Here is a 25,057-nt window from a genome sequence, read left to right on the forward strand (position 1 = left end):
CTCAGGGCATATCTTGCCCCATAGTATACCTACTGTAAGGAAGGACAGGTTGGGGAGTATGTTGTTGAAGCACCCGAAGGAAACATAAAAAGCCACCCCACATCCAGAGTTCTGCTGATGCTGCTCCTCTGATATCAATTCCTGTTCCTGTTCTTATACTAGGCAGTGCAGTGTGTGCATGGAAAAACACTGACCACCCTTTCAGAAAGCTAAAGGTCCAATTCCAACATTGTGGACAGAAACCATCATATTTGAGAAGTCGTGGAGGTCTGGCAAGGTTCCTGCCGATTGGAAAGGGGAAACATAACCCCTATTTTCAAAAAGGAAAATAAGGAAGACCCGGGGAACTACAGGCCAGTCAGTCTCACCTCTGTGCCTGGCAAGATCATGGAGCAGATCCTCCTGGAAACTCTGCTAAGGCACACAGAAAACAAGGAGGTGATTTGTGACAGCCAGCATGGCTTCATCAAGGGCAAGTCATGCCTGACAAATCTGGTGGCCTTCTACGAAGAGGTTACAGTGGCAGTGGACAAGGGAAGACCAACTGATGTCATCTACTTGGATACATGCAAAGTGTTTGACACTGTCCCACACGATATCCTGGTCTCTAAATTGAAGAGACGTGGATTCGACAAATGGACCACTTTGTGGATAAAAAACTGGCTGGACGGTCGCACTCAAAGAGTTGTGGTCAACGGCTCGATGTCCAAGTGGAGACCAGAGATGAGTGGCATTCCTCAGGGGTCCGTACTGGGGCCTGTACTGTTCAACGTCTTTGTCAGCGACATGGACAGTGGGGTCGAGTGGACCTTCAGCAAGTCTGCTGTCTTTGGCGAGGTAGACACGCTGGAGGGGAGGGATGCCATCCAGAGGGACCCGGACAGGCTGCAGAGGTGGGACCAAGCCAACCTCATGCAGTTCAATAAGGCCAAGTGCAAGGTCCTACATCTGGGTCGGGGCAATCCCAAGCACAAATACAGGCTCAGCAGAGAATGGCTGGAGAGCAGCCCTGAGGAGAAGGACCTGGGTGTGCTGATTGATGAGAAGCTCAACATGAGCCAGCAATGTGTGATTACAACCCAGAAGGCCAACCATATCCTGGGCTCCATCAAAAGAAGTATGGCCAGCAGGTCAAAGGAGGTGATTCTGCCCCTCTACTCCACTCTCGTGAGACCCCACCTGGAGTACTGCATCCAGCTCTGGAGTCCCCAGCATAAGAAGGACATGGACCTGATGGAGCGTGTCCAAAAGAGGGCCACGAGGATGATCGGAGGGCTGGAGTACCTCCCCTATGAGGAGAGGCTGAAAGAGTTGGGGCTGTTCAGCCTGGAGAAGAGAAGGCTCCGGGGAGATCTTACTGTGGCCTTCCAGTACCTAAAGGGGGCCTACAGGAGAGCTGGGGAAGGACTTTTTACTAGGGCATGGAGTGATAGGACGAGGGGGAATGGCTTTAAACTAGAAGAGGGCAGGTTCAGATTAAACATTCGGAAGAAGTTTTTCATTTTGAGGGTGGTAAGGCACTGGAACAGGTTGCCCAGAGAGGTTGTTGAGGCCCCATCCCTGGAGGTGTTCAAGGCCAGGCTGGACATGGCCTTGGGCAACCTGATCTAGTGGGAGGTGTCCCTGCCTAGGGCAGAGGGGTTGGAATTCGATGATCTTCAAGGTCCTTTCCAACCTAAACCATTCTGTGATTCTATGATTCTATGACACAGAACTGGGTGAACTGAAAAAAAAAGCTGCACGGGGAATGAGAGGTTCATGCCTGCAGAGCTCAATGCAGAATCACACTGTTCAACATTTTAGGGTCATAGAAATTTGCCACAGATTTTTTTTTAAATAGCAGCATGGAGAACTCTTTCCAGATTAAAAAAAAGCAGACTGGAATAAATCTGCCTCAGCAGCATCCTTCCATTAGAAAACTAGAAATATGATTTTTCACTGTAGCATTGCATAATATTGTATGTATTTTTATCAAACAAATCTGTATTGTGATTTAATTCTAAAAAAAAAAAAAGCAAAACAAGCCAACCAAACAGGTTCTGCACTGTCATTAAGAATATAGGCTTATCTACCTGTTCTCCATGCCCACCTATTTTTTTTTTTGTCTTGCTGTTTTCAGAACCTGATTTCTCTGAGAAGACTTAGGACAACCTCTTTTCCTCCTGTCTTCTGATTTCAATAGATTTTGCATCTTGTTTTAGGCAAAGTAAAAAATTACAATACCTGAGACTGCAGAAGCTTACAAGCTGCTGACCCCAACTCCTCTCTGAGGAACAGTTAATTTTGCCTGCTTCAGTATCATAATAAAAAACTCCAAGGCACAGAAAATAATACCCAAGAGAGCTTGTGCTCACCTGATGACAGTGTCCTGTTATGATGCTGGCCCACTTGATGCATGCTTTGCTGTAACAGAGTCAGGCATTCTCCAAGGCAGCTCAGGGTGGCAGCAGAGGTAGCTTTTAAAAGCAGCAAGTCCTGATCCAAGGCAGAAAGAGGCCCAGAACTTGGGAGAGCTTCAATGGCTTGTACAAGATTCTTCTGTTGTCCCTCAACTTGGCTCATCATCTGTAAAGATCCAAAAACATCTGCTATCATACAAAATATCACTATGTAGCTGTTAAATTCTTATGGGTTGATATAGTGACTAAACGTGAAGAACTACCACAAATGGATGTTAATGTTCTGATCCAAACATACCATACACTTACCTACAAAAACGAAGGGCTTGAGACTACCAAAGGCCTGTAAAAATGTCAAGACTATGTTAGAGAAAATCGTCTCTTAAAATAGTAGGTTCATATTAGGTTTAATAGTGTGACTCATACTTTCTGAAAGTCTTCATAAGGAAAAGTATGAAAATACTACTTCCTTCTCCATTAGTAATTTACGCTTAGATTGTCTTTCCTTTATATGTGACCTGAAACACTCAAGAAAGCTACACTGTCCCTCCTCCTTCTTTCCTACATAAAATATTTAATCACAGTTTAAGAACATACATTTTTCATTTCTCAAGCATCAGTAAGGAATTGCTTTTACAAAATAAGGTAACTTGTAAGTTTACAGACATTAGCATAGGATGCAACCTAAGAGTACTTATTTACTATCAGATATGAATACCAGCTGTCAGGGAGAAAGTTAATCTGTTTCTAGATTTGGACCATCCAGATGAAGATGAAACGCATGCTTGTATAGCAGATATAAAAAGGCTATTTGAGCAGGCTGTTCTTTAAACAAATTGGCAAGCTTCCAAAATCCTTCCTAAACCCAAAAGAAAAAGGAGATGTTTGAAACTATTTCCCTGTTTTTACAGCCTGTAGGAAATTACACATGCACATGACAAGCCTCTTTTCTTACACTTACCTTGCAAAAAACTTATTGCAAAAACTTATAAGTTCATACTTGACGTATCCAAAGCTTTCAGAAAAAATATCCGAAGACTTCATAAGCAACAAAGATTCAAGTGCCATTTGTCCAAGCTACTACACTGTAAAAATGTATTATTATGAACTCCATGACTTTTTTATTGTCATTATTATATTTTCAATGTACGGTGTGCTTCCTGTAGCCTCCCTATGCTGTGGTAAACAGACTGATTTAAAAAAGCATACGCTGAGTGCACTGAAAAGACAGAAAGGAAACTGAACTCAAAGATGCAAATAACCATCCCTGCAAACAAGTTTAGACTTAAACGAAAAGCTGTTGTTGCAAGGTTTGTAAGGAAGTTTAGCTAAATGCCTTGCTGAAGGTTACAATAATGATATTTTAATAGTCAACATTTAAAACAGAGGCCAAAGCTTCAGTCAATTTTAATTCTCTTTGACAGAAAACAAAATCAGTCAGAAGGCGACACAGACCCCACAATATGCAGCTTTAGGGAACTGCTTGAATCCCAAGCAGTGCTCTGCTTTCAGACGTCACACACCGTGTAACTGAGCTCACAGCACAGACAGAGGGTTGCTTCAAAGCAAAAACAAAAACAAGGACACCACAGACACACCACTCATGCAAATACTCCTCCCTCAGGAAAAGAGCTCAGGGAGGCAAGTTGAAGGGACAGCTAGAAGAAAAAAGATCATCTTCTCCCTGGAAGACTGCACAATATAATTTTATGGAAAACTGCTTCCCTCCTTTTGCCATCCTGAATAAGAATGTGAAGTTGAAAAGCTGACGTTCTCACGCTTCACTGCGACAGAAATGTTCTATTTTCATTTCTAAGTGACTGGTTTTCCTACCTTTTTTTTTTTTTTTTTTTTTTTTTTTGTGAGAAACACTTATTTCCAAAGATTTGCTTCCATAGGAAATAAAATCCAAAATAAAACTTGGAAACTTCAAATTTTAAACATTTCCATTTTCCCTTCTCCATTAATAAACAGCAGCTATATTCTTCTGCAGCTAGGACAGCAGCATAAGACAAACTGAGCAGAGCGCTTAGGAAACATTTGGAAAATTAACTAAATGTTTGCAGCTATCACCTAGCCCAAAGGTTTACAGTCTTCTATTAACTATATTATTCCTAAATTAGGAGAAATTTAAATAAAATCAATGATTTATTCTCCCTTTAGCCAAAACAATGTATTGCTCTGAGTTGTACTATTCTCTAGCTGACTTAAGATAGTTTTAAAGAAGCCTTTTTGATTCATCCTTCCAGTGCTACCTAACTTCACATTATAGTTGTGGTACCAGCAGCTGTTCTACAGACCTGACGCAGTATATGAGACCAGGAACAGCAACTTCTGTGTAGGATTCAAAGCATTAGAACTTGCTGAACATTTGCTGCTCGAACACTGATCAAAACCACTCTGTTTAAGGCGCTGAATGAACAGAACAAAAAGGAATAATGTTCCCTATTCCAGACAGTCACAGAACTCTGGCAAAAAGGGAAGAAAATAACATCTATTATTGAAATAACTGAACTTTTTTTACACGCTTGTCAATTTTATCTTTTTTTAAAAGTCATTGACGAAAGATTTTAGAAGAGCTGGAGTGTGGTTGTTCTAAAAAGAATAAATCAAAGAGGAGCTAACACCAAACCATGCTAGACGAAACTCGTTAAACACATTACCCTTCACAGGACAGACACTAGGCCATGCAGCTATACCATTATCTTCGATCTTACTTGTGGGTCTACTTTTTCCTATCTCAAGCAGAGGGGAAGCCGAGTGCTTGATTTATCAGCACTCTAAGCTGGTTTCAAAGCCAGAATGAAAAGCTTTGATTTGGAAAAAGCTACAATTTAACTTTCATTTTCCAAAGTGAAATAACTGGCTTAATTTTGAATTAGTCTGCTCTTACAGAGGTTTATTTTAGTACATTACAGCTCTCCATCCTCCTTATTTGCAAATACAGACAGCTCAAACTAGTAGTTCTCTACTTTTTACAACAGCAAAGACTATTTGCTCCAGTCTCCTCACCAAGTCTCAAACCCACTTCTCTCTCCACTCTTGTTTCAGCTTTGGATGCCCTCTTCACCTATAAATAGCTTCTCATAATATGGAAAAGAAACCACATATTCCCACAAATGCACTCAAACATCAGAAATACAACTCTATGCTAGATATAAAGTAAAAAACCTGAAAGAACTATCAGGACCCCATGTTTCAAAAGGAATTACATGCATGCATATATATCTAACACCAGTAGGCCTGCATTTACTTAACTGCAAAACATTCAGTAAGGGGAAGCCTTGGGCTAGGAAGAGACCAGCTCATATACCTGGTTTGCTCCTTTCTCCATATTCAGCATTGCAGCAGAATAAGCAGACCACATTATGCGTTCCCTATTGACAGCTGTTCCTGAAGCTTGAAGGAGATTCAAACCTTTTAGCCTGCCAGAAATTCTCAGGTATTGTCCACAGTCTTGCAGTGAGTAGACCATGGCTGAACACTAGGTGCCCACCAAAGCCGCTCTGTTATTCCCCCTCCTCAGATGGACAGGGCAGCAAAAATACAACAAAAGGTTCATAGGTTGAGATAAGGGCAGGGAGAGATCACTCAGCAATTACCATCATGGGCAAAAGAGACTCGGCTTGGGGAAATTAGATTAATTTATTACCAATCAAATCAGAGCAGATTCATGCGAAAATAAAACCAAATCTTAAAACACCTTCCCCCCATCCTTCCCTTCTTCCTGGGCTCAACTCCACTCCTGATTTCTCTACCTCCTCCCCTCCAGTGGCGTACAGGGACGGGGAAAGGGCTGAAGTCAGTTCAGCACACGTTGTCTCTGCCGCTTCCTGCCTCCTCACATTCTGCCCCTGCTCCAGCACGGGATCCCTCCCACGGGACACAGTCCTCCACAAACTTCTCCAATGTCGGTCCTTCCCAAAGGCTGCAGTTCTTCACAAACTGCTCCAGCGGGGTTCCTTTCCAGGGCGTGCAGTCCTTCACAAACAGAATCCTACTGCGTGGGTCACCCACAGGGTCACAAGTCCTGCCAACAAACCTGCTCCAGCCTGGGCTCCTCTCTCCACACAGTCACCGGTCCTGCCAGGAGCCTGCTCCAGCGTGGGCTTCCCACGGGGTCACAGCCTCCTTCGCGCGCATCCACCTGATCCATTGTGGGGTCCTCCACAGGCTGCAGGTGGATATCTGCTCCACCGTGGACCTCCACGGGCTGCAAGGCGACAGCCTGCATCACCATGGTTTTCATCACAGGCTGCAGGGGAACCTCTGCTCCAGTGCCTGGAGCACCTCCTCCCTCTCCTCCTTCACTGACCTTGATGTCTCCAGAGTTGTTGCTCTCACATATTCTCTTCTCTCTGGCTGCAGTTGTGCAGTTTTGTGGTTTGTTTTTTTTTTCCCCCATCTTAAATGTGTTATCACGGAGGTGCTACCACCATCGCTGATGGGCTCAGCCTTGCTCTGCAGCAGGTCTGTCTTGAAGCCAGCTGGCATTGGCTCTATTGGACATGGGGGAAGCTTCTAGCAGCTTCTCAAAGAAGTCACCCCTGGAGCCCCCACACTATCAAAACCTTGCCACACAAGCCCAATAAAATTCTTCTGAATAACACCACCCTAAAAGAAACTTGCCACCCAAGGACAGCCTCACAGAAGACTGGATTACAACAGGAATCATCTCTGATGTTTTCCTCAGTAGGTCATCTGCTCTCTACTGCTTGCTCCAAAACAGCCAATTTACAGCTTCTATTGCTGCCTGCTTCATCCTCTCCCTGGCTAATCTTAAAATCCTGGGTGATTGCTTTCCCTGCTCACCCCAGCCACAGCAACTGCTAACTACTCCTTCGCAGCTGGAATTGCACCTCCTGCATCTTCCTGTTAGTGAACACACTGCCAACCATGATGTAGGGGAACAAAAGGTCATGTGACAAGGTCCCAAACAAATAGGTAAGCAGACATGACTGATTTTATTTACAGTGGAAATGCTCCTGTTATCCAGACTCCAGGACTAACAGGCCTAACTCTGTCTGTCCAGCCCAGATGGGTATTATGATAATCAGAACATCTTTCTTTCTAGAATTACTAATCCTACAGGATTTCACCCAACACAGCACATCACAACAACCTAAAGCAAACACCAGCTTTAAGCCATCTACAAAACTGCCCAATCCACCGCTGTCTCAGGGGCATCTCCCAGGACACAGTGATTTCAAGCTCCCTGAAGCAAAGGAAGAATGACACCAGCCATATTACTTCGAAGGGCAAGCAGACACTGTCCCTTTGTCATACAGGCCATGTGGAGCTGGCCAAGAAAATAAAGTAGTGTCACCAATCCTGTCTTTCTATATAAGAATTTAAATACTTCACATCTTCCCACCCTTCTTTTGGAATATAAAACCTGAGGAAGATTCTTCAGACTTCCCCAGCCACAATTGTGTGGCATTCTCCTTTTTTGGTATCAATCTTCACACATATCAAATCCTTTTAGAGTAGGTATTAAGATACGCCTACCCGTATGTATGAAATGAATTCCAAAACACTCCAGAGAAAAAGGAAAATATTCTTTTAGTGCTGAAAACCCATAAAAATGCTGCATCGTCAAGCTCCTTTGTGACGTGCTAGAAATCATTCATCAAGGAAACATTTGGCTCCATCAGTTAATAACTCTTTTCTCTGCTGTAGTATTCTCTGCGCACCACCACTAGCAGTACATTGCCTACCTACTTATCTCTAGGCAATTCCTCTGAAAGATTTAATGCAGTGATTTTTATTTTTAAATCCTTTCCATTACTGACTGCATGCAAGTTGAAAACAATTATTAAAAACATAGGAAAATAAACACCACAGTGCTTATATGAAAAGCAGAGCATCTGTAAAAATAAACAGTTGTGTGGGAAAAACTTTAGACATTTAAATAGTAACAGAAATGCAACACAGACCACTTTCTTACTGTCTCTAAGTCAAGCTGCCCTTGTGAGAAGTTGATTGCCTTCAAAGGCTGGGGAATAGCCAGTTTGTTTGGGGGTTTTTTGTTTGTTTGTTTGGTAGGTTGCTTTGTTTGTTTGTTTTTAATTTATTAAAGTGTTATATGAAAACACTGTATCTCTCTCTATCACACACATACACTTTCTGGAAATACCAGTTTCTTGCTTTTAGACAACAGTATGAAAAGAAAAACATTTCAGAAGACATTAGGAAAGGACACAAGGAGAGATCAGCTTTTCAAATCACCCTAGAACAAGTCATAAATGATATGAGTCAGGATCTTGGTTCTCATTGTTAAACAAGCACCACAGGGGTTTGTTTTTGTTTTGTTTTTTTTTTTTTTTAATATAAGACACTGCTTTTCTTAAAAGCAAAAGCAGACGAGTGCCAGAAGAGAAGAAAGTCCACAGACAAAAAATAAAAAGCTTTTAAGTCATTGTAAACCCAATACATTGGGTTGCCATGTAAACCTAATATAGTCATCAATTCTGACCTTGAGCATGGACTCCTCTTGCAGTCTTGACCTGTATTTCATCAACACCACCACAAACTGTCATATTGTAAAAATTAAAAGTTAAAACAGACAACCAATATATGTGGAAGTATATATCAAGTATATATTAAAATGTAAGATATAAATACCTGGAGCACTAAAGCAATCATACCAGTCATTAATTTGACACACTAGCTACTAATCCAGCTCAAGTTCACAATTCCCACCTAGTATTTCCATGAAACTTTCCTACTTTCAACTATTCATTCTGAAAAAGGAAAGACCATAAACACATGCAAAAAGACTATGTAAATACTGTTAATCACTAACTCAAAAGTTATACCTCTCTAATTGAGAAGTCTGCAGCTGCAATAAAAGGTGTTTTTTTCCCCCAATTGAATGCATTTTTGTTTTGAGTTAAGTATTTATAACTAACCACTGCAGAGCAAGAGAACTTTTGCTTTGGCTTAACTTCTGAAAAGCATTCTCGAACTACTCAAGGTCACTGCTATGTGCATGTTACTACTCGACAGAAGAAATTTTCTGATAAGGATTTATAGACTTCTGTCCTTTCTTCAGTAAAGTCAAGTCCATAGATCTCTTAATGGGATTCCATCAATAGCATGCAAGCTAGGATGGCAGCTTAATCTATAACTAAAGTGTAAGAGCTATACACAGAGGTTGCTGCTAGAAGTACTGCAATATATAACACAAATCTCTTAAAGAGAATTTTGCGTTTTGGCTTTAAAAGTGTAGTGTAGAAACACATACAAGACCAGATGACCACAAACACGTTTAAGTTACTTGTGTAACTTATCTGCACACTTTGCTTACAATAAAACCTGAGCTTTTGACCAAAAAGAACCTCCTTGATCTGCAAACAGAAAGGAATTCTATCCACAAAGCTTCAATCTGGATGAAGACCCACAGGAGTCTCTGTGATCATTACTATGCTAATGAGAAAAAAATATTTTAAGAAAGGATCCTAGAACACAAAGTGAGATATTCTGAAAGCATCTTGGAAAGATGGACCAGATAATGAGATCCATATCAATTGTCCTTTCTTGATTACTGCTTCCCCCCCATTACAGAGAATAAGCACATAATTCTCCATTATTGTCACCTCAGGGTAGCAGCCAGCTTGACCTCAATTATTTTAAAGAAGCAAACAACGAACAGTAAAATTGGAATGACTTGTTATATAATAGTTATTAAGGCTTAGACACATACATCCTACCAATGAAGCTTCAAAGGAGCGAGTTAATTTTCACTTGGCATGTAATTTGCAGACAGAGACACAAAAAGTGACGGAACAAACAGAACTATACCTCTGACAATCAGGATGGCAGCTAATCACCAGGGCACATTTCTTTTTCTTTTCAGTCCTTGCCTCTGCTTTCACAATTCTATTTCTCTCCTCAGAAGAGACTGAAAACAAGCTCCCCCCACCCCCATCCACTATTTTGTTCTCTTTTCCCTAATCAGGAATCCACATAATCTCTGTGAAGGGAACAACTGAAAAGCCAGTTGCTACATATCTTTATTGTCTCAGCTAACAAAACATTATTCCCTTTGGGGTTTTGTTTTGGCTTTTTTTTTTTCCTCAGCCTTCTCATCGCCTGCTCCACAGGGTGGTTCCTTGTGAGGAAAAACCTTACAGAAGAGAGAGCAAATGTCATTAGGACTGATTCTAAAGGACAAGTCTAAGACAACCACGAGAAAACAAGCTGTGAAGGAGGCAGTCTGGCTCAACTGTGTCGTGTTCTTAGGTACGCTTTCCAGTCTGCTGCTTCCATTGATGCTGCTGCTGTTCCACTGGTCTGCCAACAGCACCTCCAGTGGCTATGAGCTCTCCAGGGACCTCAGCACAGGATTTACACCGCAGGGAGCAGCTGATATTTACCAACCCATCATGCACTTTTTAAATTGGCTAGTTAATTTATTCGTATACTAGCCATAATCCTATGCTCCATTCTTTACACATTCAATTCCTATTTTAGATCTTTAAATTCTCTCACTTGCGGACACTTGCTGCACATCCTTACAACATAGTCTCTTCTATTTTGTGAAGATAATCATTTGATGGACTACAGACTTCTTACTCATTGGTCTACCATCCAGTAGCTTACTAGTCACACTTCCAAGCTCCCTGGCTGTTAGTTGCACAGCTACGATAATCAGACTTTGCATTTTGTAGGTCTGCATACTATTGCTTTGGCCGATAAGGTTGTTGGATCTCGGGGATGGAGGAAAAAGGGGAGAAGGGATCTTTTTTGTTGATGGAAACCTTAGATATTCCTTCCAGTATCACTGGCGAAAAAGTAAACTACCTTCCCAAGAAATTCTGTCTGTTGAAACTCAGGTATAGGGGAGGAAGCTCCTCCTTTCCCTCTATGCTTTAAAACAGGCAGAAGCTCAGCAAGAAAAGGAGCTGACCTAACTACCTGTTTTACAAAAGCACCTCTCTGTTCAGAAGAACAAGAGACATCATATACTTAACAGATCTATCTTCAAATACCTAAGAGCATATGACATCTGTAACTGTCAATGTTCTCTGGGATTCTGCCAGACACTTTATTTGGATGCAAAACACTCCCAAGGCACAACCTGACTATCCACTCTGAGGTTCTACGGAACTCCGTTTCTTACATCGGGCAAATAGAGAGACACCAGAGAGAGGTTCACAGCCCTTGCAACACACATGCTACTTAGTAGTTCTGGCAGAACCCCTGAGAATGCCTCCAGAAATCTCAGCAAAATGGAGCACCTACTTCAGGCCAAAACAAATCAGATGCTTCCCTTTGCTATCTCAGGCAGACTCCTTACCACACTTCTTTATGAACACAATTCCAGACTTAAGGTTAAATGCACGCTTTCTGCATTCAATCTGTCCTTCTCACCTGAGAAATGAGTTAGTGAATGACCAAAAGGAAACAGGGCAGGGGGAGAAATTACAGAAAAGACCTTGTGTCCTTTGAGATGGACTAGGACAAAAAAGTTCAAATCTTGCCAGACAATGTTTTAGCAGACAGATAATCTTGGATTTTCTAAACTGGAGAATGCTTTTAATTTTAATCAATACCCTGAGATATTCAGCTTCCCTTGAATGGCTTCACATTTTATGGAGGGGGAGAGGGAGGGAGGGGGAAAGCAAGCTTTTCCTGTCATCCTCCCAAAATTTGCTAGTTATTCTGAGAATCCCTTCTTGCTGCTTAAGATCTGAAGAGGAGAACACTTCTCCCTTCCAAACCAACATAAACTTCAGGTTCTTTTCCCTGTGGAAGAAGAAGATTTACAAACAAAACACAGTATTAAAACACTGGAGGAAAATAAAATTCCTCTGATATTGTCAGCTATCTTAAAGAGTGTTTCACTCCACAAGTCTCTAGATGAGAAGTTAAAGCTGTTTAGTAAAGAGCTGGCTGCCATAATAAATACTCAAGTGAAAGAGCGTGACTCAGACAAATTGTATCAATGAGCACTACTTTTCCGCACAAATCAGAATGAGTGGGCCATACATTTTCTGCAAAATGATCAGTATGAATCTAGCACTGGTTGTTTTGCCACTGGAGGACGATGTTTGGGGATCGGGGTCTGTTGCAGGAGACATGACAGATTTTCTTTTTTGCCTCTTGCATTAGCGCTCCCTGTGGATACTCCACACATGTAGGTAATGCGTGACGTTTATTACCAGTGTAAGGTTTGTACCAACACACAAATAGTAAGCGCCAGGTTCCCCCACCAAGAGCTCTTTTCTTGAGCATTTGCTAATGTACCTGCTATATTAACCATATCCTAATAGTCACCTACTAAGACTTACCATTTACTATCAAAGATGACTCAAGGGGAGCAGGGTGTTGGGATCTTGAGGTAAAAACACAAAGAAGAGAAACAGCAGACAGTGGCTTCCAAGGCTGCTTCCCTCACCCCGAGTTACTTCCAGTGATCCAGAACCAAATATTAGAGAAGCAAAAGGAAGGAGCTTGCAAGTTCAAGTAAACATTGGACGGCAACTGGCTGCCATCTAGCCAAGCAAGAAGCAGGCAGTTGGATTTTAAACCACAGAATGCAGCGTTGAGAACACAGCTTATAAAAAACACCTTGCGGGAAATAATTCTTACGCAATTCTACTTATAAAAATTACCTCAAAATCTGCAAGAAAAGTCATTCATTTTAGTGACTAAACATTGCTCGTAAGCAGATGTTATTCTATGGACTCTTCTGAGTAGCAGTTTTTCTTACACATTTCAGAAGGATCACTTTGGTGAAGTTAATAGCTACAGCACAGAGCTGGAAAGTATATTTTTGAATTATCAGCAATTAAGGCAAATTTGTGAATTTTAAGCATTCAAAAGAGCACCTAAAAGGTTGCTGCTAGTCATTAAGTCAGCATCAGCAATCACAGGAAAATTCTATTAGTTTACCACAATATAGCATACTATTGATAAAACGAGGTTTTTGTACTTTGAGTGAAATCAGTCTTCAGAAGGGAAAAGGTCATGTTTCACTGGAACATAAATTACACATTTCAACATGCTTGGCTTCAAGGATGAGGGGTTCTCCCTCAGAACACACGGTGCTAGAAAACGCAACTCAATACTTTTTAATGTCTTTGTTTTTTTTAAATTACTCCATTCCACCTAGGAATATATAAACACACATAAAGCCATTCAGAGTAGTCCAATATCCCATACAGTACTTATTAAAATTTCTGATGGACTCTTCCAGTTCTTCTTCCCTTTCCAAACACTGCTTATACTTCCTTTCACCCCTCTCCCAGTTAGCCGCCCAGTTTGTAGTGTCCAAGTATAAAATAAAATTTTATTTCTGTCATTTTAACAACTCTCAGGCATGCAGTATACACTGGAACGACGTACAGTTTTAATCAAAGTAGATATTACTTCCTTATCTTACAGTCAATTCACCTCATGTTTTCTGAAAAGCAAGTGAACTTTAACTACCAAGGCTACCAAATCTTGCCATTCCTGAGCCTTGAATAAAGTGTATCTTTATGACTTGTGACAAAGCATTCCAAATCCACCCCTTTGACTTCTCCCAAAGCTTCTCCAAAGCTGACTGTCAGCTGGTTTAAGTTGACATTAACTTCACATCACTGAAGTGAGTCAACATACACTACCATGATTTCAAGTAGCCAATTTATGACATGCTGTAATATGGTTGAATTGCATTTATACAACAACTTTACCACAAATTCATGTGTTTTGTGTCTGCCAGCCTAGACCTACCAATAAAACTGCCATTAAATAACCGGCGATCTCTGTGAGAAAAACTGCAGTCAGTCATCCCAGAACACAGTAGATACCACTGGAAGAACATGCTAAGCAGTATGTGCAAGAACATAAGACTATGTTTCATGAGCAAGAGATAAATGCATGGACCATAATAAAAATTAAAAAGAATTTATCAATTGCAGGTATACATCTAGTACCTATAATACGAAGCTACTTTAAAGTACATGTCAAATTCAGGCAGATATAACTCAGTTTAGCTTTTTGGATGAAATGCTGCTAGTCGTCATGTTAGCAGCCATATTTTAAAAGCATATTATCAGAAATCAGAATTGCAAACAATAAGCTGGTAAGTAGCTGCTTAAAAGCTTCTGTGTAATGCAACCAAATTTTCTAAAGCATTCAAAACCTGCAAGCCAAGCATAAGAAATGGAGATCACAGTAAGAACATGTAGCAAGAGCTGCTACAGATCAGGTCTTTGTTAAATAACTGATGAGAGCTATAACGTTTATTATTCCCATTTGTTGTAAAATCAAAATGTTTCCTGTATTTCTTAGTGCAGCATGCAGCACTTTGCGTGTTGCACAAGGAGTTGAAGATCATAATAAGTCCCTCGATAAACTTGTATAATAATGTAAACTGAATGGCATGCTTAAAATATATATGGCATTTCTATGGTTACTTTCTCCTGGAGGGTATTTATGTAAGTACTTTCTGTACTTAATATCTGAAACTTGGCTAGCCACCTAATATTACATTGTCATATATTAACACTGAGAACACGCAAAAATATCTTCTACTTAATTTAATAAAAATAGCATTTAAGTGTGGGTTAACAAAACAGCCCGTGTATCTTGGAAGCGGTAATTTGCATTATAAACAGAGCTACATAAGGTAAATGCACCTTGTCGCGTTCAGGGTTTGCTATGATCACTGCTGCCCCAGCCAGACACTCAGAAACCAGCGCTGAAAGCAAGGCCACTAAACAAGCAGCAATGAGATGTGATACCCTAATCTGAGAAAAGATTTACTGAATTATGTTTTCGTTAAAGCTTCATTTTCAAACCATCAACTCTGAATTGAAACTCCTGCAGTATTCGTGCTTTAATTGTGAACGAAAACAGCCTTATAGCTTCTCAAAAAAAATGTAGGTGAGTGTATAATATGCTGTGCTGTTACACATATGCATATAAAACAGAACAGTTGAATTCTGTTTAATGTACAAAATTAAGTGACAGTTTTGAAGGCATATAAAAGCTAAAGACTGAATTTGCTTCAAATCTGACTTCTCTCAAGCTCCTTTGGGAACCTACCATTTACCTAAAATTTAATGAAATATTTTAATAACAATAAAGAGTAATCTTAACTTCTCTGCAATTGCTTAAGAAAATGAATACTGCAGCAGTCTCTGAATGTAGCTATCATAGGCACTGTATTAGCCCTAATTTATAAATTGCCATGTATTACGTGACTGAAAATTATCATCTTTGCACATGCTCAATTACTACTAAACTACAGGCTGAAAAAAAATTAATTAAAAGCAGCCATTTTTGCATCATTTATATTTTTCAGATTGGGGGCGGGGGGAGAGATCAGAAATAATGAACCAGGTTCACTCTTGACATAACCCACATGGACAAATGGTATAATTTTAGTAGAACATTTGCTCTCCGATTCCCATAGCAACCTTCATTCTCCCTGCCTGGGTATCTGGAATCCAGGATGACTCAACCTTTGCATGATTACAAAATCAAGTGCACAGAACAAGGTGTAGTTTAGGAAAGCGAAACTTATATGCACTCAGCGACTTCAAAGATATTGCAGAGGCAAGGTAAAGATTCAGAGAATACAAGAGCATTCAACTCATGATTATGTGATTTAATAACTATCGGTTTCTAGTACTAGAATAATTTACATTTCCTTATCCCCAAAAGTGAAACAGTTAATGCTACTTATTGAATAATTTTTATAAGCACATGCACATTTCCTACTCTGGAAGGTAACAGACTGACACTCCCAGAGATTTAAGCATCCCATTTATCCCCCAAGGAGACGTGGTTTTATCGATCTTTGCAGTACTAACTTGAGGTAGAATAAACAGACGTAGGAGGAGATGAGACTTCTACAGACAAGTCAAATAGCCTCCAAAGAAATCTGTTTTAGAGCAGAGACATTAGTCCCTGTTTTCCACACCTTGCTATTTAAAAAAAAAAAATTGTGACAATGAGTTTGCAGACAAATGAAAGTGTAATACATACAATACACATAAAGTATAGGTGTAATGGTATTAAGATGTAACCTATTAAGTAACGAATCTCATTTTCTGACCAGCACCCATCTATAGCTACAGACTACCTAATTTGTGTATGATATGATGCACTTGATTAAAGAGCATCAAAAGGATGACCCTTTACCTTTAATTTATTATGTATAGCGGAAGGTGGAAGGAAGATATTTTAAATACAAGCCTAGGAAAAACTGGAGATCTATAACTAACAAAGGTTCTTCCTCTGTGTTTTCCCTTCTCTTTCCAAAATTGGCACTCACTGTACCACCATATTATTTTTCCAAACGAACAGAAAACAGGATACTTAGTACGGAAAGTGTTTGTAGTGTTTCACTTTTGAAGTCTATCTTTAAACTACCAAGATGAAGCCCCCTGCTCAGTCCAAGTGAGAAATCTACAGAGTGTATTTACTATACTAGTTTTGAAGTGCAGGAAGACTCTAGTTAAAAAGAATTAACCACAAACTGCCACAAAGAAAACACCACAAAGCTACCTTTTATACTGGAACACGCCCAGAAGGAAAATGGGGGATGATTTTAGGTAACTAGTTTTAAACCTGCCTAGCAAAGGCACAGCAGCACAGACTTCAGCAGTGCTATTGCAGCTACAGTCCATGGTTACTAGCACAGCTGGAAAGACTGAAGTTAGCGTAGTTCAGCAGCCCATCCTACATCCACACCTTTTAGTTAGGTGAACGTGCGATCATTTTCATCTTCTAAAAGCAAGCATTTGATTAGCCATGCAGTCCTGAAGGTCATCTCTGTCACAAAGCTAGCTCTCACCTTCCTACACTCCAAAATCAAGATGATTTTGTGAAAAAGATGATTGTGAAAGCAATAGATCTAATATATAACACTTCTGTGTAAGTAGGCAGAAGTGCAAACTAATCAAAATTATACACATACTTTCAAAAACGCTTCTATTATTAGCAGGATTTTTTTAAAATGTTTTTTGTGCATACTTCACGTTGTTTATGCCTGATGTCCTGTTCAAGGATTCGAATCAATTTATTTTACATGCACCCTCATCACACAGCCTCACATAACGTCAATGCTATGCCAAACATCAAGAGCTACAGCATTCTTTTTGCTAGAACTGGCATTAGATCAACCTTATCCATTGACCTTTTTATGTACACACTTCCAGAGAAAAAAGAGGAGGACTAAAAAATTGAAACAAAATGCAAAACTTGACTTTTTCAAGCTGAAAAGTAAAATTTGGCATAGAATGAAAATCATCAGGTTTTCCCCTACTTAATTGGCTTAAACACCAATTACAAAGTTTTACCATCAACATACTCACAGCTTAATGTATGTCTTTGTGTGTTCACATATGTGAAAGTCCTGTAAGTCTGAATGTTTCCCCAAGTGGTTTGAGTACTGCATCTGCTTTTTCGCCTACAAGGCTGCCTGTGCAATGCTGTAATTCTGTAACAGAACACAGTTCTCCATGGACAACAGCATCCTTTTTCGCTAACAGTAGCTAGTTACAGTTCCTAATTTTGCTATCCAAATATTACAATGACTTGAAGACGTTCACTTCTCACTTGAAAAACTCCCAAAGTGGTTTAGTATCACCTCTTTCTCTTAGTAACCATGTAAAATTGGACAATCGCAGCCCCACAAAACTGCAGGTAAACCTCACTCCATGAAGCCCTAGGTGCAAGTCCTAGATTTTCCTATATTGTAAGGCAGGAAGCAAGAACTATCAGCTAGTTGCATAATTCCTGCAGGAATCAAATAGTATCCATGTTTATATATGGCAAAGGACATGCAAGAAGTAGTAGGACTGTCATCTTACCCAAAAGCAATCCTTTCCAAATTCTGGAACTGCCCACTGGCACATAAAATAGATGTCACACTGGTAGAGGTCCCATGAAATCTGGATCTCACTGTACCAGATGTTCAGAAACACATGCTGATGACTACTCCACTGTAGAGTATCAAAAGTTGTAACAAACACCATATTTCAATGGGGTCAGAAATTCCTCTATAAACTTTTTTAAATTCTGGAAAGAAATATTTCTCTAGACTTCTTTTGGTTAACTCCATTTAATTTCTCTAAACTTCTCTAAATAATTAATGTAGGTTACTACAAAATGTTCACATACTGCAATTCTTGATTCTTTAACAACAATGGTAACACTGGCAGAGGTCATACGATAGTTAGACCTTCTCAGCTAAAATAAACACCACTCCAGGATGAAGTGTGCCACTGTTATTTAGTTCAGTGATAGATAAAATTTAACATGAAGTGTGATGTGGTCAGCTGGCTTTATGTTCCAGTTAATTTTAACTGCCTGCAGTAAAGAATTCTGCAAGCATAAGTCTTACCACAAATTGCTAAGAGGATAATAATATGCATAGTTTAAAAAACAGAATTCAATTTCAAGACCACACACATTTAGGTTACCATAAAATCACTTACTAAAAAAAAATTGGCTGAAAGCACCCCTTTAATGATAAGTTATGGCCCAAATAAAGAGGTAGGATCTCAAATTTAATTCTGCATAAAATGCAACACGTGGCAGATCAGCTATCCCAAATTAATGTATGGTGAATTTTAGTTTTGAAATACCATTCCATCAATCAGCATGGACTGGACTATTAATATCAAGTTAATATAAGCAAAAATCTAATTTAAGAGAAAAATATTATTTTAAACAAAAAAATTACATTATGATATAAAGTAATGCTTCTGAGCTCTTTTTCAATTCAACGCTATACAAAGGTAGTTTCAGTATTAAAGGTAAAGTTTTTACACCAGTCAAAAGCTCCATATTCATTCTCAATTTTAACTTAGCAAAATTTTGAAAAAAGTTAAAGTTCTAATTTCACAACAGAAACACTTATTACATGTGTCATTTTGGAGACCTATGCAGTTGCTTTTACTACCTTTATAGAATTTTGCATGTCAGTTTAGTGCTAAATAGACCTTTTTGCTATAATCTGTTTTACACCAAAATTCTCCATGCTGTATTTAAAAAAAAACAAAAACAGCCAGAACAAAGAACAGAAGGAAACAATATGTTGTTTATTCTTACTATGAAAAGAAAAAAGGGAAAAACGGACAACTAAATATTACCAAATACCATTGCATTATGTTAAATATAGGAGTAAATTTTGTCCTATTTGCAACATAGAGATACACTTCACTGTTTTGAAATAACATGGCCATATCAAGAAAAACTGGTCCAAAACTGAGTAGAAATTTCAAGTTCAGCATTTCCCGGGGACATTGTCCAAGCTAGTGAAGACCATATGTCCCAAGTGAAAGATGACCCTTTTGCAGCATTCCTGTTTTCCACAGATCTCCCATATAATATTATAGACTTAACATAAAATTGTTTTAAAATGTAAAAAACATACATGCTGCTTCTCATTTTTCAGAAGCATATCAACTCTTTCCATTGATTCAACTACTGTATTTCACCAGATGTGAAATTAGTTAATGCAGTCCTATTTATAGTACAATAAAAAAAAAAAGCTTATTTGCATGTCAAAGCTTCAATGACTTCATTCTGTAAGGGAAACACTAACACAGATCTAGAAACCTTTTGCATTCTCTTTGCTTCATCCAAATCATACCAAACAACTCCCAGATAAAAAGCAAAGATTTGGGTGTTGAGGAGGGGACTAACTCTCTCTATAATTGAACTTCTAGTTCCTATTTCTCCTCACTTCAGATTAAAAAAAAAAAAAAAAAGGACTAGAACAGAATTAAGTGCACTTTTGTGAAGGCATCTGGCCCCATCTCTTTATTCATAAATTTAACAAGGGAGGGTAGATCAACAGTCACCATTGACTGATATAGGGAACAAGAATATTCCTTGAAAAATAGGCAGCATATATTTAAGTCTATTGCATTCATTCTGGAAAAGGGGGGGAGAAGGAAATGCACAGAGCATGCCATTGAAATGAAATCTGTTTGCTTCCTTAATCTGGAAAAACAGACTTGTCCTTTCACAAGATGGAAACAAGATCAGTCAAGCAGCCACTTTTTACATAAGACTGGGAAAGAGGGCAGAAGGACTGATTTTTCCACTGCTCTTTTTTAAGAAGCAGCACACCAAACGATAAAACACAATACACAAAAAGGTAAAGTTCACACACCTCGTTATAAAATTTTCTTATGCATTGTTTATCTTAGCACCATTTTCCCTCCCTGAAAAACACTCATTTCTTTTAACCTTCAATCACTACCACATGTTCAATGTCTAAGATTTTTTTATTGCAGCCCTCTAAGTTGTTCTCACAGGATTTGGTGCTGCAGCTGCGGTATCACTCACATCAAACATAGCAAAATAATTATCTTCCATGATTACAGATTCTGTACGTCCTGTAATATTTACTTTTTTGGAATGACATCACATTGCAATACACTGCAAACAAATGAGTCACCAACCCCCAGGCCTTTTCTGCAGGGTGATACCTAGCCACTTATTCTTTGTTTAACTATAGGCTAGTATTTATTTATTCCTTCCCAAGTGCAGTTCTTTGCAACTGTTGACTTTTTTCATTCCAAAATTATGATGATGAGCACATCTACTAATACTCTCTTTTTAATTCCTTTCAGCCCTACCCATCATCATTTGACAAAGCTGCAACAGCTCCCACTGTTTATTAATAGGTTTAAGGTGCACTCTGAATTCAACCAATGAGAGCAAATACATTTAGTAAGGTAGAAACAACTTGGAGGAGATGATTGGTAGGCAAAGACAAGACATCCTCATGAAAAACAAACACGTGTGTTTCCTATAACGTAAAGAAAATGTGGGTGACTGCACTCTTCAGAGCAAGGAATGAATGTTAATACAGAGGATACAAGGGAAGTTTTCACTTTTAATGTTACTAGAATAAAAACAAGCATTCTTCATCAGGATGTGTAACTTGAGTCTTCATTGTGAGCACACACTAAGAATTTATTCAAAGTCTTTAATATGAAAGGTCTACCATTCATAAAACATTTAGAGAGCATAAACTTAAAAGCAGACTCTTGAGATTGCAACTTGAGGGTTTGAGGTAGATATTTTAAACCCATGTGATAAAAGAGTGCTTTAAAGCAGCTAGGCTGGCAATAGTTTCTTTGGTAGAAGGGGTGGAAAGGGGGACCTACAAATGCACTATTAGAGAATAGCAAGAAATTCAGACAAACCAAAAATAACAAAGGATGAAAGAAAGATGAAAGTGAGTTATGTGAAATTCTGCCATACTATTTAAGCTTAAAACTCTGTACTGTTTTTGTGATCTGGAAGACAGACTTAAATCGGTGTACGAGTTATACTTCTTAAACCCTGGTAAATACGCTTTTAAAGAAACATGCTTTCTTGCTTGCTTTTCATGTGTTTAATACGGACAAAGCGTTCTTCCATCACAATGTCAGCAATAGAAACTTGAAAACAAAGTTAAGACTATAGCCATACAGAAACACGCTGTTGAGTGTGGGGAGCTGTGCCTTCTTTCCCATTCATTCATCAGACTTACTCAAGTTTTTGTCTTTCTAGTTATATTTAAATGCTTCGGGGCCCTTGTTCTAAACTGAAAGGTTTTGCTGCATGCAGCTTGAAAGACGATGTTCCTCCAGCACTGCAGCATCACTGGGAAGTCTGGGAGCTGTGGCCAACCTACTTCCTCTTCTAAGCATGTGCAGACACTGATTTTAACATTGGCATAGAAAAGCCTGTATACACCAAACTTTAAGCTGAACCAGAACTAAAGACCGCCTTTTGCTCAGCGAGGGGATCAAAACAAAGCAGTCATACATGAAACAGGAAACAAAGAGAATTGTTAACGTGTCAGACTTGATTGCTTATTCTAAAGCAAATTAAGCATCTAGAAGTTCTAACAAAACAGCAGATTTTTATGTCTTACCTCTCTGACTTCATGGAGTTGACCAGAACGCTGGCTCTTTGCTCTTCGAGCAGCTGCAGGTGATTTGTGATGTGTGATGGTTACAACAGTTGGCCCACTTTGATTCATATGTTTCTGGCCACTAGGAGATGCAGAATTGACTGTCCCAGGCGGCAGCAGAGATGAGCTTCTACTTCGTGAGGATGAAATGCTCTAGAACAAGCAATGGGATGTTGACATTAACAACCTTTACACAAGTAAATAATTTACAATTCAGGCTATGGATTTGTGCTGTTCTACTTTCCTCACAAACCTAAATCTGGAGGCGTAACTGTGCCCAGGACTGATTTATTCCTTCTGAACCATCTGCATTGCTCAGCAGGGATCTTCTTGGAAACGTTGTAGCTACTGCCTTTGTTTCTTGGATTGTCTGAAATTGGCCTTCACAAAAATCTTCACGAACTCTTACATATTAATATGCTGCTAAGTTCTTACAACTATACTTTTTAGGAAAGATTAGGAAGGATTTTGCAGACAAAGTAATAACAATGCCAACACAAATATTTTTTAGGAAGCCACTGACCTATAATTCAAACTGATGTGAACAGCAAGGAAGAAAAAGAAATCTTAATGTTTTCACCTGATGAACTTCTGAAACAGTGCAGTGCTGTTTTCAACATTACAGGAGTGGCAATTTTGGCAAGGCCAATCCACACACCAATTAAACATAAATATTTAAAACAAAACATGGCTTAAAGAGTCAACAGGTTTTGGAATAAGCTTGGGATAAACCCTAAATAATAAAAAGACCAGAAATAAGTCTCCAACAGTATCTGGAGCGTGAATACTCTTAACATACAACCTATAAATATATGAGACTACACATTCAAGCACTTTCTCTGTTCTTATCTAACCGTTTGTCAGCGTTGCCATCTTGGTTTGTTTTCTGCAGCCCTCAAACCTGAGTTTTCCTGGAGGTTTTCAGGACAGTAATCCTCAATCAAACTCAGGTGTGCACTAGAACACCATGGGACATCATATATAAAACTGCAATACAAAAGAGCTTTTCCCTTCTATTTGAACTGTTGATTGCACCTGTAAGGTTAAAACTGAAACAGAGTAACTCTTACCTCATGAAACACAAACTACTTCAGGAAGTGACATTTAGCAGCACTTCAAGAAAGTGAGGTAAACATACAGCCCTATGGGTGAAATACAAACCCTGCACGAGTAGAGACGGCAGCCTTTAACACTGCTAAGACAGTTACATGGGATACTACTCTGGAGTCTGCTAGCAAGTGCACAAAAATATTACTTGGGTACAATCTCTTTCCTTATCCCTTACAGGTCAAACTTTGCAATTCTGCGGTAATTTCATTAAAAGACCTTAAATCCGAGGTGGACTGGCTCCAACTAGCACTGGAATTAAGTCAGGCATTATGTTACCACTACACTGACGGTAAATGACAAGGCAGATTATCTGTCACTGCCAAGAAAGAGTGAAATGAGTTACGTGATCCCTCTGCCACCCACACACAAAACTAGACTTTAGACTTTTTGAGGCATTTGAATGTTTAAAAAATGGGTTATCACATTCCCAGCCTGCAAAGAGCTGCTACACTCAATAGAAATAAGCATTATTCCATTGGTCCAGACCTACATTTACAAATACTTCCAAGAATGATTGTCTGACTCTGTTTTTGAAACAAACATATTCTTTAATACCATGACTAATAAGATGGTAATAATAAGCAGCTGTAGAACCAGACATTCAAAAACTATCCATCCTGGCTGATAATTCACAATTGCATTAAAACTGGATTTGACTCTAAGGCAAAAAAAAAAGCACGGGAGGGTGGAATTTGTCAGAAGGGCACAGAAGGTTGCTAGGTTTTTAATCCATCTTCCTTTTGAAAGAGCATTGCTTAGACAGAACTACAATTAAAAAAGAAAGCCAGAGAAAAAGGTATTTGGGAGAAGGAAGGGGATGAGGAACGCTGGGTGTGATTGAATTTCCTTTTTTAAATAGAAGTTTCACAGTAAAAGGCTATCCCTAGTATGTAATAGCAGAATATACTCCCTGTTGTTTCTTTTTTAAACTGACTAGCATCAGAATACCTCGAAACTAAATACAGGACACCGATGAAGAACAAGATTATTATTTTTTTTTTACCATAAAATCAACTTATCTTCCAGTTTGATAGAAGTTATTTTGTTTTTTGAATGAAATCTTCTAAGAATCACTGACATTCTAATAGCATGTGATCATGAAATTAAAAATACACAACTGCTACCTTCATAGCTAAACTGATCCTAAAACTCAGATAAACTACAGCAATGTAAAACATTTAAGCCATTAGTTTTGCTTGAAAGAAAACAACATTCTGTGAGAAGTGAAGTTTTATTATGTTTTGATTTTCACAGTGTGTTTAAGATGGCTTTTCATAGTTTTGCAAAGGCATGTGGCAGCTCACAGCAACTAGTGGTGGACAGTCACGTAGGGCATGGGGTTTGGGACTTGGTGGAGCAGGAGAGAAAAATCAGGAAGAAAAGCCCATGTATAGTTTCAGTAGCAGGTGGTGCTCAATAAGGCTGTCCTGCTACAGGGACACTGGGTAAACTCAAATCTCTATGTACAGAAGGCCACAGCCTACCAAGGGCTGATGGTGTCACAGTGCCTGGTGTGCCAGAGATTCAGCTGCATGCCTTGCCCTACAATAGTGCTATATGATCTCTAGGGAGCGATCACTTCTGCTGGTGAGCCTCTCCTAGAGTCCTCTCCTTGCCCTCTCAGCAC

The 25,057-nt window shown here is 39.3% G+C and overlaps 1 protein-coding gene across 1 annotated transcript in view; it reads right to left on the bottom strand.

The window, feature by feature from the left end:
• Positions 1–25,057, bottom strand: part of OSBPL10 (oxysterol binding protein like 10) — a gene marked incomplete at both ends in the record, with an annotated part of 117,472 nt that overhangs the window by 48,002 nt on the left and 44,413 nt on the right. The window contains 2 exons of the mRNA XM_082479009.1: positions 2,355–2,565; positions 22,282–22,473. Of these exons, the coding sequence (XP_082335135.1) occupies positions 2,355–2,565; positions 22,282–22,473 (403 nt within the window). The remainder of the gene's footprint in view (positions 1–2,354; positions 2,566–22,281; positions 22,474–25,057) is intronic.

The sequence above is a fragment of the Vanellus vanellus genome (genome assembly GCF_965231255.1).
Source record: "Vanellus vanellus genome assembly, chromosome: 2".
In the NCBI taxonomy this organism is placed as follows: Eukaryota; Metazoa; Chordata; class Aves; order Charadriiformes; family Charadriidae; genus Vanellus; species Vanellus vanellus.